General features: G+C 40.0%; 1 protein-coding gene across 1 annotated transcript; it reads left to right on the top strand.

Moving 5' to 3' along the window:
* The first annotated feature begins 362 nt into the window (after positions 1-362).
* Positions 363-10,832, top strand: LOC111563325 (dnaJ homolog subfamily A member 2). The gene is made up of 9 exons (XM_023262360.3): positions 363-522; positions 1,801-1,860; positions 3,141-3,370; positions 3,530-3,610; positions 3,736-3,869; positions 3,973-4,169; positions 7,918-8,062; positions 8,437-8,564; positions 9,623-10,832. Exons 1-9 carry the CDS (start codon positions 445-447, stop codon positions 9,809-9,811), a joined length of 1,242 nt encoding a protein of 413 aa, XP_023118128.1. The 5' UTR covers positions 363-444; the 3' UTR covers positions 9,812-10,832.
* The last annotated feature ends 839 nt before the right edge of the window (positions 10,833-11,671 follow it).

Below are 11,671 nucleotides of genomic sequence, written 5' to 3'. Positions count from 1 at the left end.
CAGAGTGAAGGCAAAAGTGATCAGCATCTTTGGGAACTCATTGAAGACTGTTGGAAAACCATTTCAGGTGACTACCCCATGAAGCTCAAGGAGAGAATGCGTGTGCAAAGCAGTAATCAAAGTAAAGGGTGGCTATTTTGAAGAGTCTAAAATATGAAACATGCTTTGACTTATTTCACATTTTTGTTTACTACATGATTCCATGTGTGTTCATTCATAATTTTGCTGCTTTCAGTGAGAATCTACAATGTAAATGGTCATGAAAATAAAGAAAAACCAATAAATGTGTGTCAGCAGTCGTTCCTACTACTAGCCGCCTGGAGGCAGCAACGGGCACTCAGAGCGTCTAACCGGAAAGTGAGACACGAAGCGAGCAAAACATTTTCCACCGGCTCCTTCTTTGTCCATCCACCTCCCCGGTGAAGCAACATCCACAGCAACACCATGTCGAACGTTGCCGATACAAAACTATACGACATTCTCGGAGTGTCTCCGTCTGCATCTGAAAATGAACTGAAGAAGGTAATTACACAGAAAAAGGCTGAACAAACTCTGAAACTACATCACGTTTCTGCGCAGAGGTTCAAAATGTTGCTACAATCAGGAAATGCGTTGCTATGCGCAGCTAGCTAACGTTAGCTGTGAGTAGGCTAGCTTGGTAAACTAGCAAGTTAACTGGCCTGGGTGTTCATGTGACTCTGCGGCTGTGGCGTTTATTCATTAGGGGTTCTGTGAAATCGGGTGTTTTCTTTTTGTTGGTCAGTTACAGCCAACCTGATAGTTTTGTTGTTTTTAAGAAAACACTTATTACCAAAAGTGAGGTTGGGTTAACTAGCTTGTACGAAGCAAACCATTGACCTCACGTTAGCCTCAGCTCAGGTGTTTGTGGCGTTACTGGCTAGCCAAGTCTGGGGAAGGTTGCTAAGAGGTAGTTTGTGTTTGTCGAAGGATGGAAACTAGTAACAGCTCACTGACACACAGAGACTATGTCGAGCGACTGAAATTAATAACAGGAGCCCGGCTTGAGTTTCCATGAGCACTGGTCTATAGATTAGCGGGCGTATTCATGAGGGCAGTTACTTGATGTGACAGTACTCAGGGTCATCGATTACTGACATTGTTCTTGGATGTTTATCACGTCCACTGGTGTCCAGTTAATGTTTCATACAGACGTTTTACAGCAGCTAGCTGACTACACGCCGCGTGTTATCTGGCATTACGTTATCCCCTTGTTAGCTAGCTAGATAGCTCAGTTGTGACTAAGTTTACATGTTTATGCTGCTCAGTCATTAGTCAGCTGTTATCTGTTGTCAGGTTTTTGGTTAGCCGTAATAGAAGGATTGGCCAACGCTGTAATATTTTTTGTTTGAATCGTATCTTCTGTCAATAGTGTTAGCAAGTAGTGCTAATTAGCATGGGGACGTTTACCTTAGCGTTAGCAGTAAAATTGTCAGACATTTTGAACAGCCATTTTTTGACAATAGGGTAATTCCGGGTATTATATATGTACAATTGGTGACTAACACGTGTTACATTAGGAAAGCGTTTAACGGTTAACCATTGGGAAAAAAAAGTAATCTTCTTGAAAAGCTTATCGGCGGCACAGGTCGTGTTTTGCCGGCTGTAACATCGAGTTTCGTCAATGGGGGGCACGTGTGGTTGCGTAAACAGTTGATAAGCAGCCTTCATATGTGTTTGCGTCATGGGTGATTCCAGTAAGCACCGCACGAACATGATGTGAAAGATATTAGCTCTAAGATATTAGATGTTGGCTAATACAGACCCCTTTTTGTACTCCAGGCATACCGGAAACTGGCAAAAGAATATCACCCTGACAAGAACCCAAATGCTGGAGACAAGGTAAGATTTGTCCACATTTAGACTGAAACTCCCCAGCAAAGGTGGTGAATTGTCTATTTCTGTGACTCAATGCTTATCAATTTTAAGTATTTTTAAAGTGTTATGAATAGTTATCAGTGGAAATTCTGGCCAAACACTGCAGCCTTATGAATACATATTAAATAGAATTATTATTATGATGATGCAGTTAAATAGGTATTTGACAGTGTCATCAAAAACTAAAAATGTGGAAGATTTGTAAAAGTAGAATTTATGACAGAGCTGCTGTATTGGATTGCATTAGATTTCATTGGTGTACCTAATACAGTGGCTGGTGAGTTTATTTTCTTTATACCTGGCTGTGGTACAAAATTACTTTCCTTTTCAGTTTGACTTTTCTTTTGCAGTTAATTAGTGTAAGTCCTTAGTATTGGGTACTGACAGTGTTTAATTTGTTTTTGAATATGCAGTTGAATTTTCTGAAGCCCCTACAGTACTATTACAGACCTACTGCAGCTCAACATAATATTCTCATGAGCTTTTAATGTGGCGTTTCTGGAATATTAGTGAAAGTGCAAAGAATTAAGGGCCCCTGTTCCATCATTCCTCACATGGCGGAACGTCATTTTCTCAGCAGGAGTCATTGTTAGCAACGGGAAAATGGCAACTTCAGAGAGTTGAGCCTGTAGGTGGAATTTATAATAGTGAAAACAATTTGGGAAAAGACTGTGCTACCTAGTATATGCTTTCCAGGAAAAATGTGTTAAACATGTAACTTTTGTTGACTCTCTAAGATGACAAAGAGGGACTGGTTGAACTCTGCAGCAAAATTACAAGCTTTAGTGTTTCATATTCGGTTGAATTGCCTTAATGTTTTTAGATTTGATTTGTGTAATGGAAGTATACTGCAATTCTGAAAACTAGGACTATTAATGACTGTTCATATTACACAGTGTAATATATAAACTTGTACTTTTACTGATTAACATCAGCACAGTTGAATTCACTGGTTCTTGTGAATATTACAAAGTCCTGAGTGTGTTTCACAGAAAATGATAGCTGACACATTTTTCCCGATTAACTTGATGTGGAAAAATGTACCCTTTTTTTGTGAACTACTTCAATTCACTTACAGAGGCTTCTATTTTTCATTTCAGTGTTCAAACTTGTAGTCATTTTCCATGTGTAATTACTGTGCCTTGTAATTAATCTTCTGTTTATCTGCTATGCCATTCCACTGTTCAGACACTTGAAATTACATGCATTTTTTTGTCTTTGTTTTATGTAATTTGAAAATATAGTTCAAAGAAATCAGCTTTGCCTATGAGGTGCTAACTAACCCTGAAAAGAAGGAACTGTATGATCGCTATGGAGAACAAGGCTTGCGAGAAGGAGGTGGGGGTGGCCCTGGGATGGATGACATCTTCTCCCACATTTTTGGTGGTGGACTGTTTGGCTTCATGGGTGGACAGGGGAGTCGCTCCAGAAATGGAGGTCGAAGGAGAGGAGAGGACATGGTCCATCCACTCAAGTAAGAACAAGCTTGTACACACACAGGTTACTTGAGCTACATGTATTTTTTTCATTTGGAATTACTTAAAAAGTCCTTGATGTTCAATACAAGACAATGTTGTACTTCCAACTAATCTGTCTTGTGCCACTTAACTGAACCTCAATGTGTTTTTTATAGAGTGTCACTGGAGGACCTGTACAATGGAAAAACAACTAAACTACAGCTTAGCAAGAATGTACTGTGTAGCACTTGCAATGGGTAAGTAGTATAACCAACGTGTTGCTGTAGTCCATTTGGTCTATTGCACAGAGGATGTAGGCTAATCCAGGGAAATTTCCAAAGTTTCTAACACCAAATCCATCTCTGGGTGTGTGTGAATGCAGGCAGGGAGGCAAGACGGGTGCTGTACAAAAGTGTACAGCATGTCGGGGACGTGGCATGCGCATCATGATCAGACAGCTGGCCCCGGGGATGGTCCAACAGATGCAATCCGTGTGTACTGATTGTAATGGAGAAGGTGAGGGTTGCAGTGATTTAAAGCATACCCTGTCATTTCTGCTGTGTAGTTTTGTGGCTTGGTCTTCACACATCCTTCAATTTGTTTTTCTCATCCACTCCAGGTGAAGTTATCAGTGAGAAAGACCGCTGTAAAAAATGTGAGGGCAAGAAAGTCGTGAAGGAGGTGAAGATTCTGGAGGTACATGTGGACAAAGGCATGAAACATGGCCAGAAAATTACCTTTGGCGGGGAAGCTGACCAGGCACCTGGCGTTGAGCCAGGGGATATAGTCCTGGTCCTGCAGGAAAAAGAGCATGAGGTAGGTTGAGGAGTCCCCCAATACTGTAGCCATGTTGATCTTATCCTGTCCTCTGATAACACAGGGTACTCTATGTAACAGAGATAATGTTTTTTTCATTATTATTTAGAACACAGTTTTATCTTTCGTCATGTTTTATGTGACAATTACTATGTCCTTCCCATAAATAGGTGACCGTACTTCTAATTTACTCCCCAACCATGGACACAACTTCCTATTTTTGATTCTTTTGAGGTTATGCTGTTTTTGTGGATTATAGAGTGAGAACTGGCAAGTCGGTGTTTGTATGAAACTGTTCCCTTCTGTAAAACAGTAAATGCAGTTACCTCAGGTAGAACCTTACTAACCAAAGATTTATTATCAGCAGTTCTCACAACTACTTCACACATTACTGAGCTAAAAAAAAAACAAAACACTTGTTTGAATCTGGTCAATGCAGTTAAACTGTTTTGTGCATGGCTTACATAAGCTTCAGATAGTCCAAAAAGTCCTATTGGAATCTTCTGGGCTTAGAGCTGCTGTTGGTGACAGTGTAGCATTGTGGCTGGATTTTATACCTCCACTGGTGAACTCAGGAGTTTCTCTACAGATGATAACTGTCTAAGGCTAGTACACCATTGCATACCATAGATGTATTGAGGATTCACTTTTATTTTTTTGAATCTAGTAAAAGTCATTCTACTGTGCTGTTAGTCTTAAAAGTCATACATAACTTTTTACATGTGGAATAGCCTCTGAATATATGCTTTTCTACTAGGTAGTGAATGATTGTAAATTTCCCTCATACAGAATAGAAATTTACAGAATGTAATTTCTACCATAAGGTTACAGAGTCAAAGGAGTAGTTTGCCACAGCAGCTGGTCCAGCTGGTGATGCTTCAGACCTCTTAACTGTCTGAGTGCTGAGAACCAGATTGTCTTGACAGCACTGCGCTGTCAGATCTGTACGTTCTTCAAACGTAGGACATGGGATCACTTGAGTAGATAGTGTCTGTGTTTATTCTCAGTCATCTAGGTCATGGTAATCTTAAATGACTCAGCAGAAGTCAGTTTTTTTTTTCATTCTTGACAAGAATAAAAAAAAGAGAAGTCTATTTGTTTGTTGTTCTTGTCAAGTCATTTCTCAGTCATCCAGGGCATGGTAATCCAAAGTGCTTTTGTGGAAGTCAGCTGAGGAAGTGGATCATTGCCTATTTTGCCTGGATTACCCCACTGTATTTTTTGACTGGCTTGGCTGGAACAGCAGGTTGAGGTGTAACAATGCCTCAGGCTCTTTCTCTCAGGGGGCATCTATAATGTCAGGTGACATATGTCAATGGTAGAAGCAAAGTAGGTTACTACAGCAGGCTTCAACAACATGGATAACACTGATTTTAGAAAAGGAGTGTTCTAGATGTTATTGACATGACACAATAACATAACATCAGCTGAGTATTTCTGAAAAACGATAAACAAATAGTAATTGTGTTAACAGGCTGATTAATGAGCTTTTCGGTTCATACAGACACACAAGATAAGTTTAACTTTTTGGCTCACAGTAAAAGCAAGTTGAGATGTCACGTCACTGTGGGGTTATTTGAACAGCTGTAATCTATTTAAATCATGTTTCATTTTGTACCTGATTTTTTTTTTAAATTTAGTCCAGGAGTGGTACGATGATATTCAGGTATACCATCGTATTTAGAAATCCTGAAAGCATAAGTTGCAAGAATGTCAGAATGGCCAGAAAAGCCTGTTGAGTTGAAGACTGCAAAATGCAACTGATGTAGTACAACGTTGTGATATTTTTGGCATGCTGGATTTGACATACTATGACGTACTAAATCTTTTTCTGTAATACTTTTTAGTATGCTAGTATGTTGCATTATGGATTGATGGTAGCGCTAGTCTTACTGATCTAGTTAGTATTTCCAGTCTTTTGTTAGTGAGTGTTTCACATTTAGTCAGATTTTCATTCAGTCTGGTTCAGAAGTTTTTGAAGGCTTGTGTAACATGATTTCCTGCCACAGAGGTAGCTGCATTATCGAAAATAAGTTCGTAATGTCTCCCGACGGCTTTACTGCAGAAATGAACTCGAGGGGAAATCTGTCAGTCACTAATTATGGCTGTCACCGGTGATGAGCTCAATGAAACGGGCTGACAGAGTGTGTGAGTCTGTGACTGATAAACAGGTATGGATTAGCATAATTTTTGTTTGGCTTATGGGAGAAAAAGGCCTCAATGATTCGCATCCTTCCTTCTTGGGTTAATGGTATGTCAGGGAGACCTTCACAACAAGACCAAAGTGCTTCCATCCAAGGAAACTGGACTTCTCTTTTTTGCCTCTCTTCAAGAACCCAGCTGCATTTGACTGAAGCACATAGGGTTACCATGACCTGGATGACTGACAATCTGCACACACATTGCCCACCCAGTTGTCTTATATGGATGTACACAGGGCCTGCATATAAGAAGTCCAATGTACAGTGGTTCCTATCCTCAAGACTGTGTCAACTCCTGTAGTTTGGTAAATGTGGTATGCTCTTCTCCTAGGCTAAACAAAAACAGACCTGTTTTAGTAGGTTGTCTTGGTTTATATGTGCTAAACCAAAGGAAAATCTGTTACTTTTTGTCTTGTTTGTACCCATACGCTAGAAACTTTCTGTGGAGAATGCGTGTGATGTAAATTTTGCCAGGAAACAAATGATGTTTTAAAGATAATACAATTTTATGACTGTGCAAGCAGATTCTCCCACATCCACACATTTTTATAGTTCATAATTAAGAGTTAAAATTGAAGTAGTTGCCTGAATTTGGAGGTGCTTTGATTTTCACATGCCTTCCATTGACAGAGCCCAGATACAGTAAAACATTCTGAACTCTCCAGAAGTTCTCTGTAATATATGTCCACTGTGCTCTGCATACCTCACACTCACCACATTGACCCAGAGCCACAGTCCACTCTGTAGACAGCTGTTTTAACCTGTAAAGTGCAAAGTCAGTGCCTTTCAGAAACATTGATGGGAGCCCTGTATTTTTTGTGTTTGGGTTGAGGATGAGGGGCAATGCGACCGTCTAGGCCCATACCTATTATATGAATCGAGCCACATGCACAGTCTGCAAAGTCCAAATTGGTCAAGCAGCTACTGTAAATTAGGCTTAAAGATTTAATTAGACCAAATTCATTTTAACTTTATGTTTTGCCTCTGGTAATTTTTATTATTCATTTGCTTTGAATGACATTTAACTCGATTCTCGGCGCAATAACAAAATCTAGGTCAAAAGCATTTAAACGAGGGATGGACTGATTATCAGTCTGGCCAGTTATGGGGACCATTGTTTGGAATTTTTCAGATGATTACTTATTACTATATATAGTTATTTTTATATCAGCAAATAATCAATATATTCAGTGGTCACTCTGTGGTCTCTGCAGTGTCTCTCTACCAGACACACGGCTCACAAAAAATGAGACTACAAGAGCTTTGAGATGTGGGCCTTAGTGAGCAATAAAAATGATGAGGCAGTAAAAAAAATGAACAAAACTGAGAAGAACAGCAGACAAATTGTGGGAGACAAACTTTTCAGTCTCAATTAACTGATCTCACTGCAAACAGAAGAGAGTCCAAGTAACCCGTATTGATCTGTGTGTTTGACTGTTGATTCACATAAGAAAGTTGATCTGTGGCTTTTGGTGTGAACGCCACGGTCATAAAGAGCCAGTTTTTTTAACAAGCATTTCTAATCACTGCTTTCTCTCAATTTTCAGGTGTACAGGCGAGATGGCAATGACCTTTTCATGAATCACAAGATCGGGCTGGTGGAGGCGCTGTGCGGCTTCCAGTTTATGCTCAAACACTTAGATGGAAGACAGATTGTTGTCAAGTACCCCGCTGGCAAAGTCATTGAACCAGGTGAACAATCTCCTTATTTCATGTTTTTCTTGTGTATTTTTAACGTCATTCCACACATCAGATTTTTTGAATCACAATGTAATATTATTAAAAGTTCTGATGCTGATGTTGCCAGACAAAGGAATATGTTTAGATTAGCAGACAGCTGACCAGGCCTGTCGGTTGATGTGTGGCCTGTATTGGTTGAAGTTGGTGCAGATTCTCTTTGTCCACCACTGTAAATACATTATGGATAGCTTGACAAGAGTGTGGAAATACTTCGGAGAAGTTGCCAGTCAAATTCAGCCTTAATAAAAAGGAATACTAATTGTTGTGAATGAATACATGTGAATTGTGTATGAACGTAATTTTTAACCAAAGTGCTTCTTTTCCAGGCTCAGTCAGGGTGGTGCGAGGAGAGGGCATGCCACAGTACCGAAACCCGTTTGAGAAGGGAGACCTGTATGTTAAGTTTGATGTCCAGTTCCCTGACAACAACTGGATCAGCCCTGAGAAACTTGCGGTATGACTTCTTTAATTGGCAGTTTATCATTTTCTTGTGGTTTTTGTCTTTTTATCGTGAACATAGAAACAGCCAGAGAGCTACTGACCTGTACTAACTCTTTACTGACACAGTGTTAAATTATGGTACTGACAGTCTTGTCTATTTGTCATTCGACATGAAGTCAGATTGAAAATTCAAGATTTTTATTTGCCATTTGTACACATATACGAACAGTTTAGGCACATAGGAATTCTTGGAAGTCGAGTTGAAGAACAGACAATACAACTGTCAAAATAGAATTAAAAAAAGATGGTCTGCCTACTGGCTGACGGGTTGAGAGGGACAGAAGATGCAGAGGGGGAGGGACAGGGAAGAAGGGGGTGGGGAACAAGGAACATAACAGACAACTGGATACATGCATGATACGCTAGATGTTACATACAAAGTACAAGCTAACATTGAAACTGGTTCACTGTTATGATGTACGGCTCTGGCATTAAATATACTACATATATAGCTGGTGGTAAAATTCAAACAGTGTGTAGATGAGCATATCAAGCCTAGTGATGGCAATGCAGAGTAGTTAATACATACAATTAAGGACGATGATACATTGATACACATTAAGTAAAAAAACTGAAAAGGACAAATCTGTTTTTTATGATTTTCTATTCATTAACAACAGATTTGCTACATTATTAATTTGTTAGTTTCTGAAACACTTCTTTTGTGCAGCTTATTTGTAATTGCGTCACAACATCGGTCAGCTGGAGCAAATGAACTCTCACTCCTTTCAGTGCTTGTAATGAGAAGCCTCAGGCCTCTACAAAGGAGGAATTTGCAGCTAAAAGTATAATTAATTCCACACAGGAGTTAATGTTATTCTGGCCATGAATTGGATTCACTCAGTAACGTTTCTTCTTATTACTGAATAAAGTTGTTCTACTGTAACGGCTAAATCCCTTCTGTAGCACTGCAGCCATCAGCCTGCAACCCTTTGACACGAGTGCATGCTTCGAAAACGGTATGAGGCTGTCTGTTAAAGCTGCATTATGACAAATGTTTTCCATGTGTAGGAGCTGGAGGACATGCTGCCATCAAGGTCAGAGCCACCCATCATCACTGGAGACACTGAGGAAGTCGACCTGCAGGATTATGATGTGAGCCAGAGCTCAACATCGGGTGGCCGCAGAGAGGCATACAACGACAGCTCCGATGAGGAGGGCGGCCACCATGGGCCGGGGGTACAGTGTGCCCACCAGTAGTCTCATACTCTCACTCAAGCTTGTGCACACACATACATATGTGCGCACACACATACATATGTGCGCACACACACACACACACACACACACACACACACACACACATCCATCCATTCCACCTGGGGAGTAAATGTATGAGTTGCAGAGTAAACAAGGTCTTCTATCAGGCTGAAAAGGCTTGGTAGCTCCTCAGACACAGATCCAATAATATATTATATGGACTCATGCACCTGGAATTGTTGATTAATGTTATTAACTTAAGTGCTTGAATCATTTGGATCTGTGTCTGTGGAACTCACACTGGGGCAGCGAGGGACTTATTACACTGCACCTGAAACAAATTTAGACACTTTAAACAGCAACTTCAGGTAGAAGTCATAAAATATTTAAGATGTATCTGAACAAGTGGTTGCCCCAGTGAACACCACGCCATGTAGGACTATGATCTGGTGTTCAAGGTGAACCCCCCCACCCTTCGGTTTCTCTGTTCCAGTCCAATCCCCTCCGCTAATGGGAACTCCAGATCAGTCAATGAAAGGAATGTTTCTTGTTTGCTGAGTGTGTGACTTGCATTTTGTTTTCATAGTATTTACATTAATTTAAAAACTAACCAATGTGCATATGGATACAAAGCAGCTGAGCAATGTGACGTGCAGATTCATGGACTCATCCACTCAGCACCATTTGTAGGATTTGTTTCTGATTTTTACAGCTTTATTTTCTTTGTAGGTTTTTACTCAGTTTTTTCTTTCTTTACATTTTAATTCAAAGAGAAAATTGGTTATTGTGTATAACATTGAAGTGGTTGTGGGTAAGCCTCATCAGCTGCTGTATTCCAAGCTATGTGATTTTTCCAAAAGAAAAATAAGTGAAATGAGAAAAACCTATAGTGTGTATCTGTGCTGAGGCCATGTGCATGTAAAAAGCTTTGGTTCTTGCACTTATCAAACATCAAATTAAGCAGCACACTTCTTACGAAATGTCTATGAAGTTGTTGAATAAATTGTTGAAATATCAGGTACTAAGTGGTGCTGTGTTACTACTTCATTCTTAAATACCTGGAATGGTTGTACCTTACCAAGCAGATCTTCTCATGTTTTGAGATTTCAGTTCCACACACTGGAATCACCAAACAGAGAAGGATAGAGATTCATTTGAAGCATTCAGAGCTTCAAAACATCACACTGGAAAACGAATCAACTGTTCACTCTATAAATGGTGTCGGTGACTAGAGCTAATCCAAGGATTTTGTCTGCACTGACTGCCAGCTATTCTCTGCTGACAGCAGATGCCACCTGACCAAGTCTTTCTAAAAAGTTTCCATTATCAGTCAGGTCCCTTATGAAAGTGAATGAGATCACACTCAATCCTCAATGAGTAAATGGAAAGACAGGCAGATTAACTTTACACTGAGATAGTTTCTGACTGACTCACGTCAGATAATCACTTTATAACAGCTGGTCTCTGTCTTGTTAGTCCCAGCTGTAAACTGTAGAGATAGTTTCCACTTTTGTATCTGTACACCAAAAATGTTTCTATCCTGTAGAGCACTGGTTCCCAACCTGTTTGGCTTGGAGCCCCCCCTATAAGCTGCACCCCAGTCCCCGTATATTTAATGAGTTATTGATGCCGGAAGTCTGAATTTTTGAATATCTCTCCGACTTTACCGAGCTGTGTTTTGTTTCCTGACGTCGCATTTCACCACAAATTACATAATTCTGTCTTGTCCTTTAAGAAAACCAAATTTAAGGTAACTTTCTAGGTATAGCCGGAGTTTTTAGCTACTGATGAATCTTCACCCGTTTTACATTTTTCAGACACCGTTTCCGTCAGTAATTTTCTAACGGCACACAAACTAAT

The sequence above is a fragment of the Amphiprion ocellaris genome, chromosome 1, assembly GCF_022539595.1.
Source record: "Amphiprion ocellaris isolate individual 3 ecotype Okinawa chromosome 1, ASM2253959v1, whole genome shotgun sequence".
Lineage (NCBI taxonomy): Eukaryota > Metazoa > Chordata > Actinopteri > Pomacentridae > Amphiprion > Amphiprion ocellaris.
This window is presented reverse-complemented; position numbering and strand designations above follow the sequence as displayed.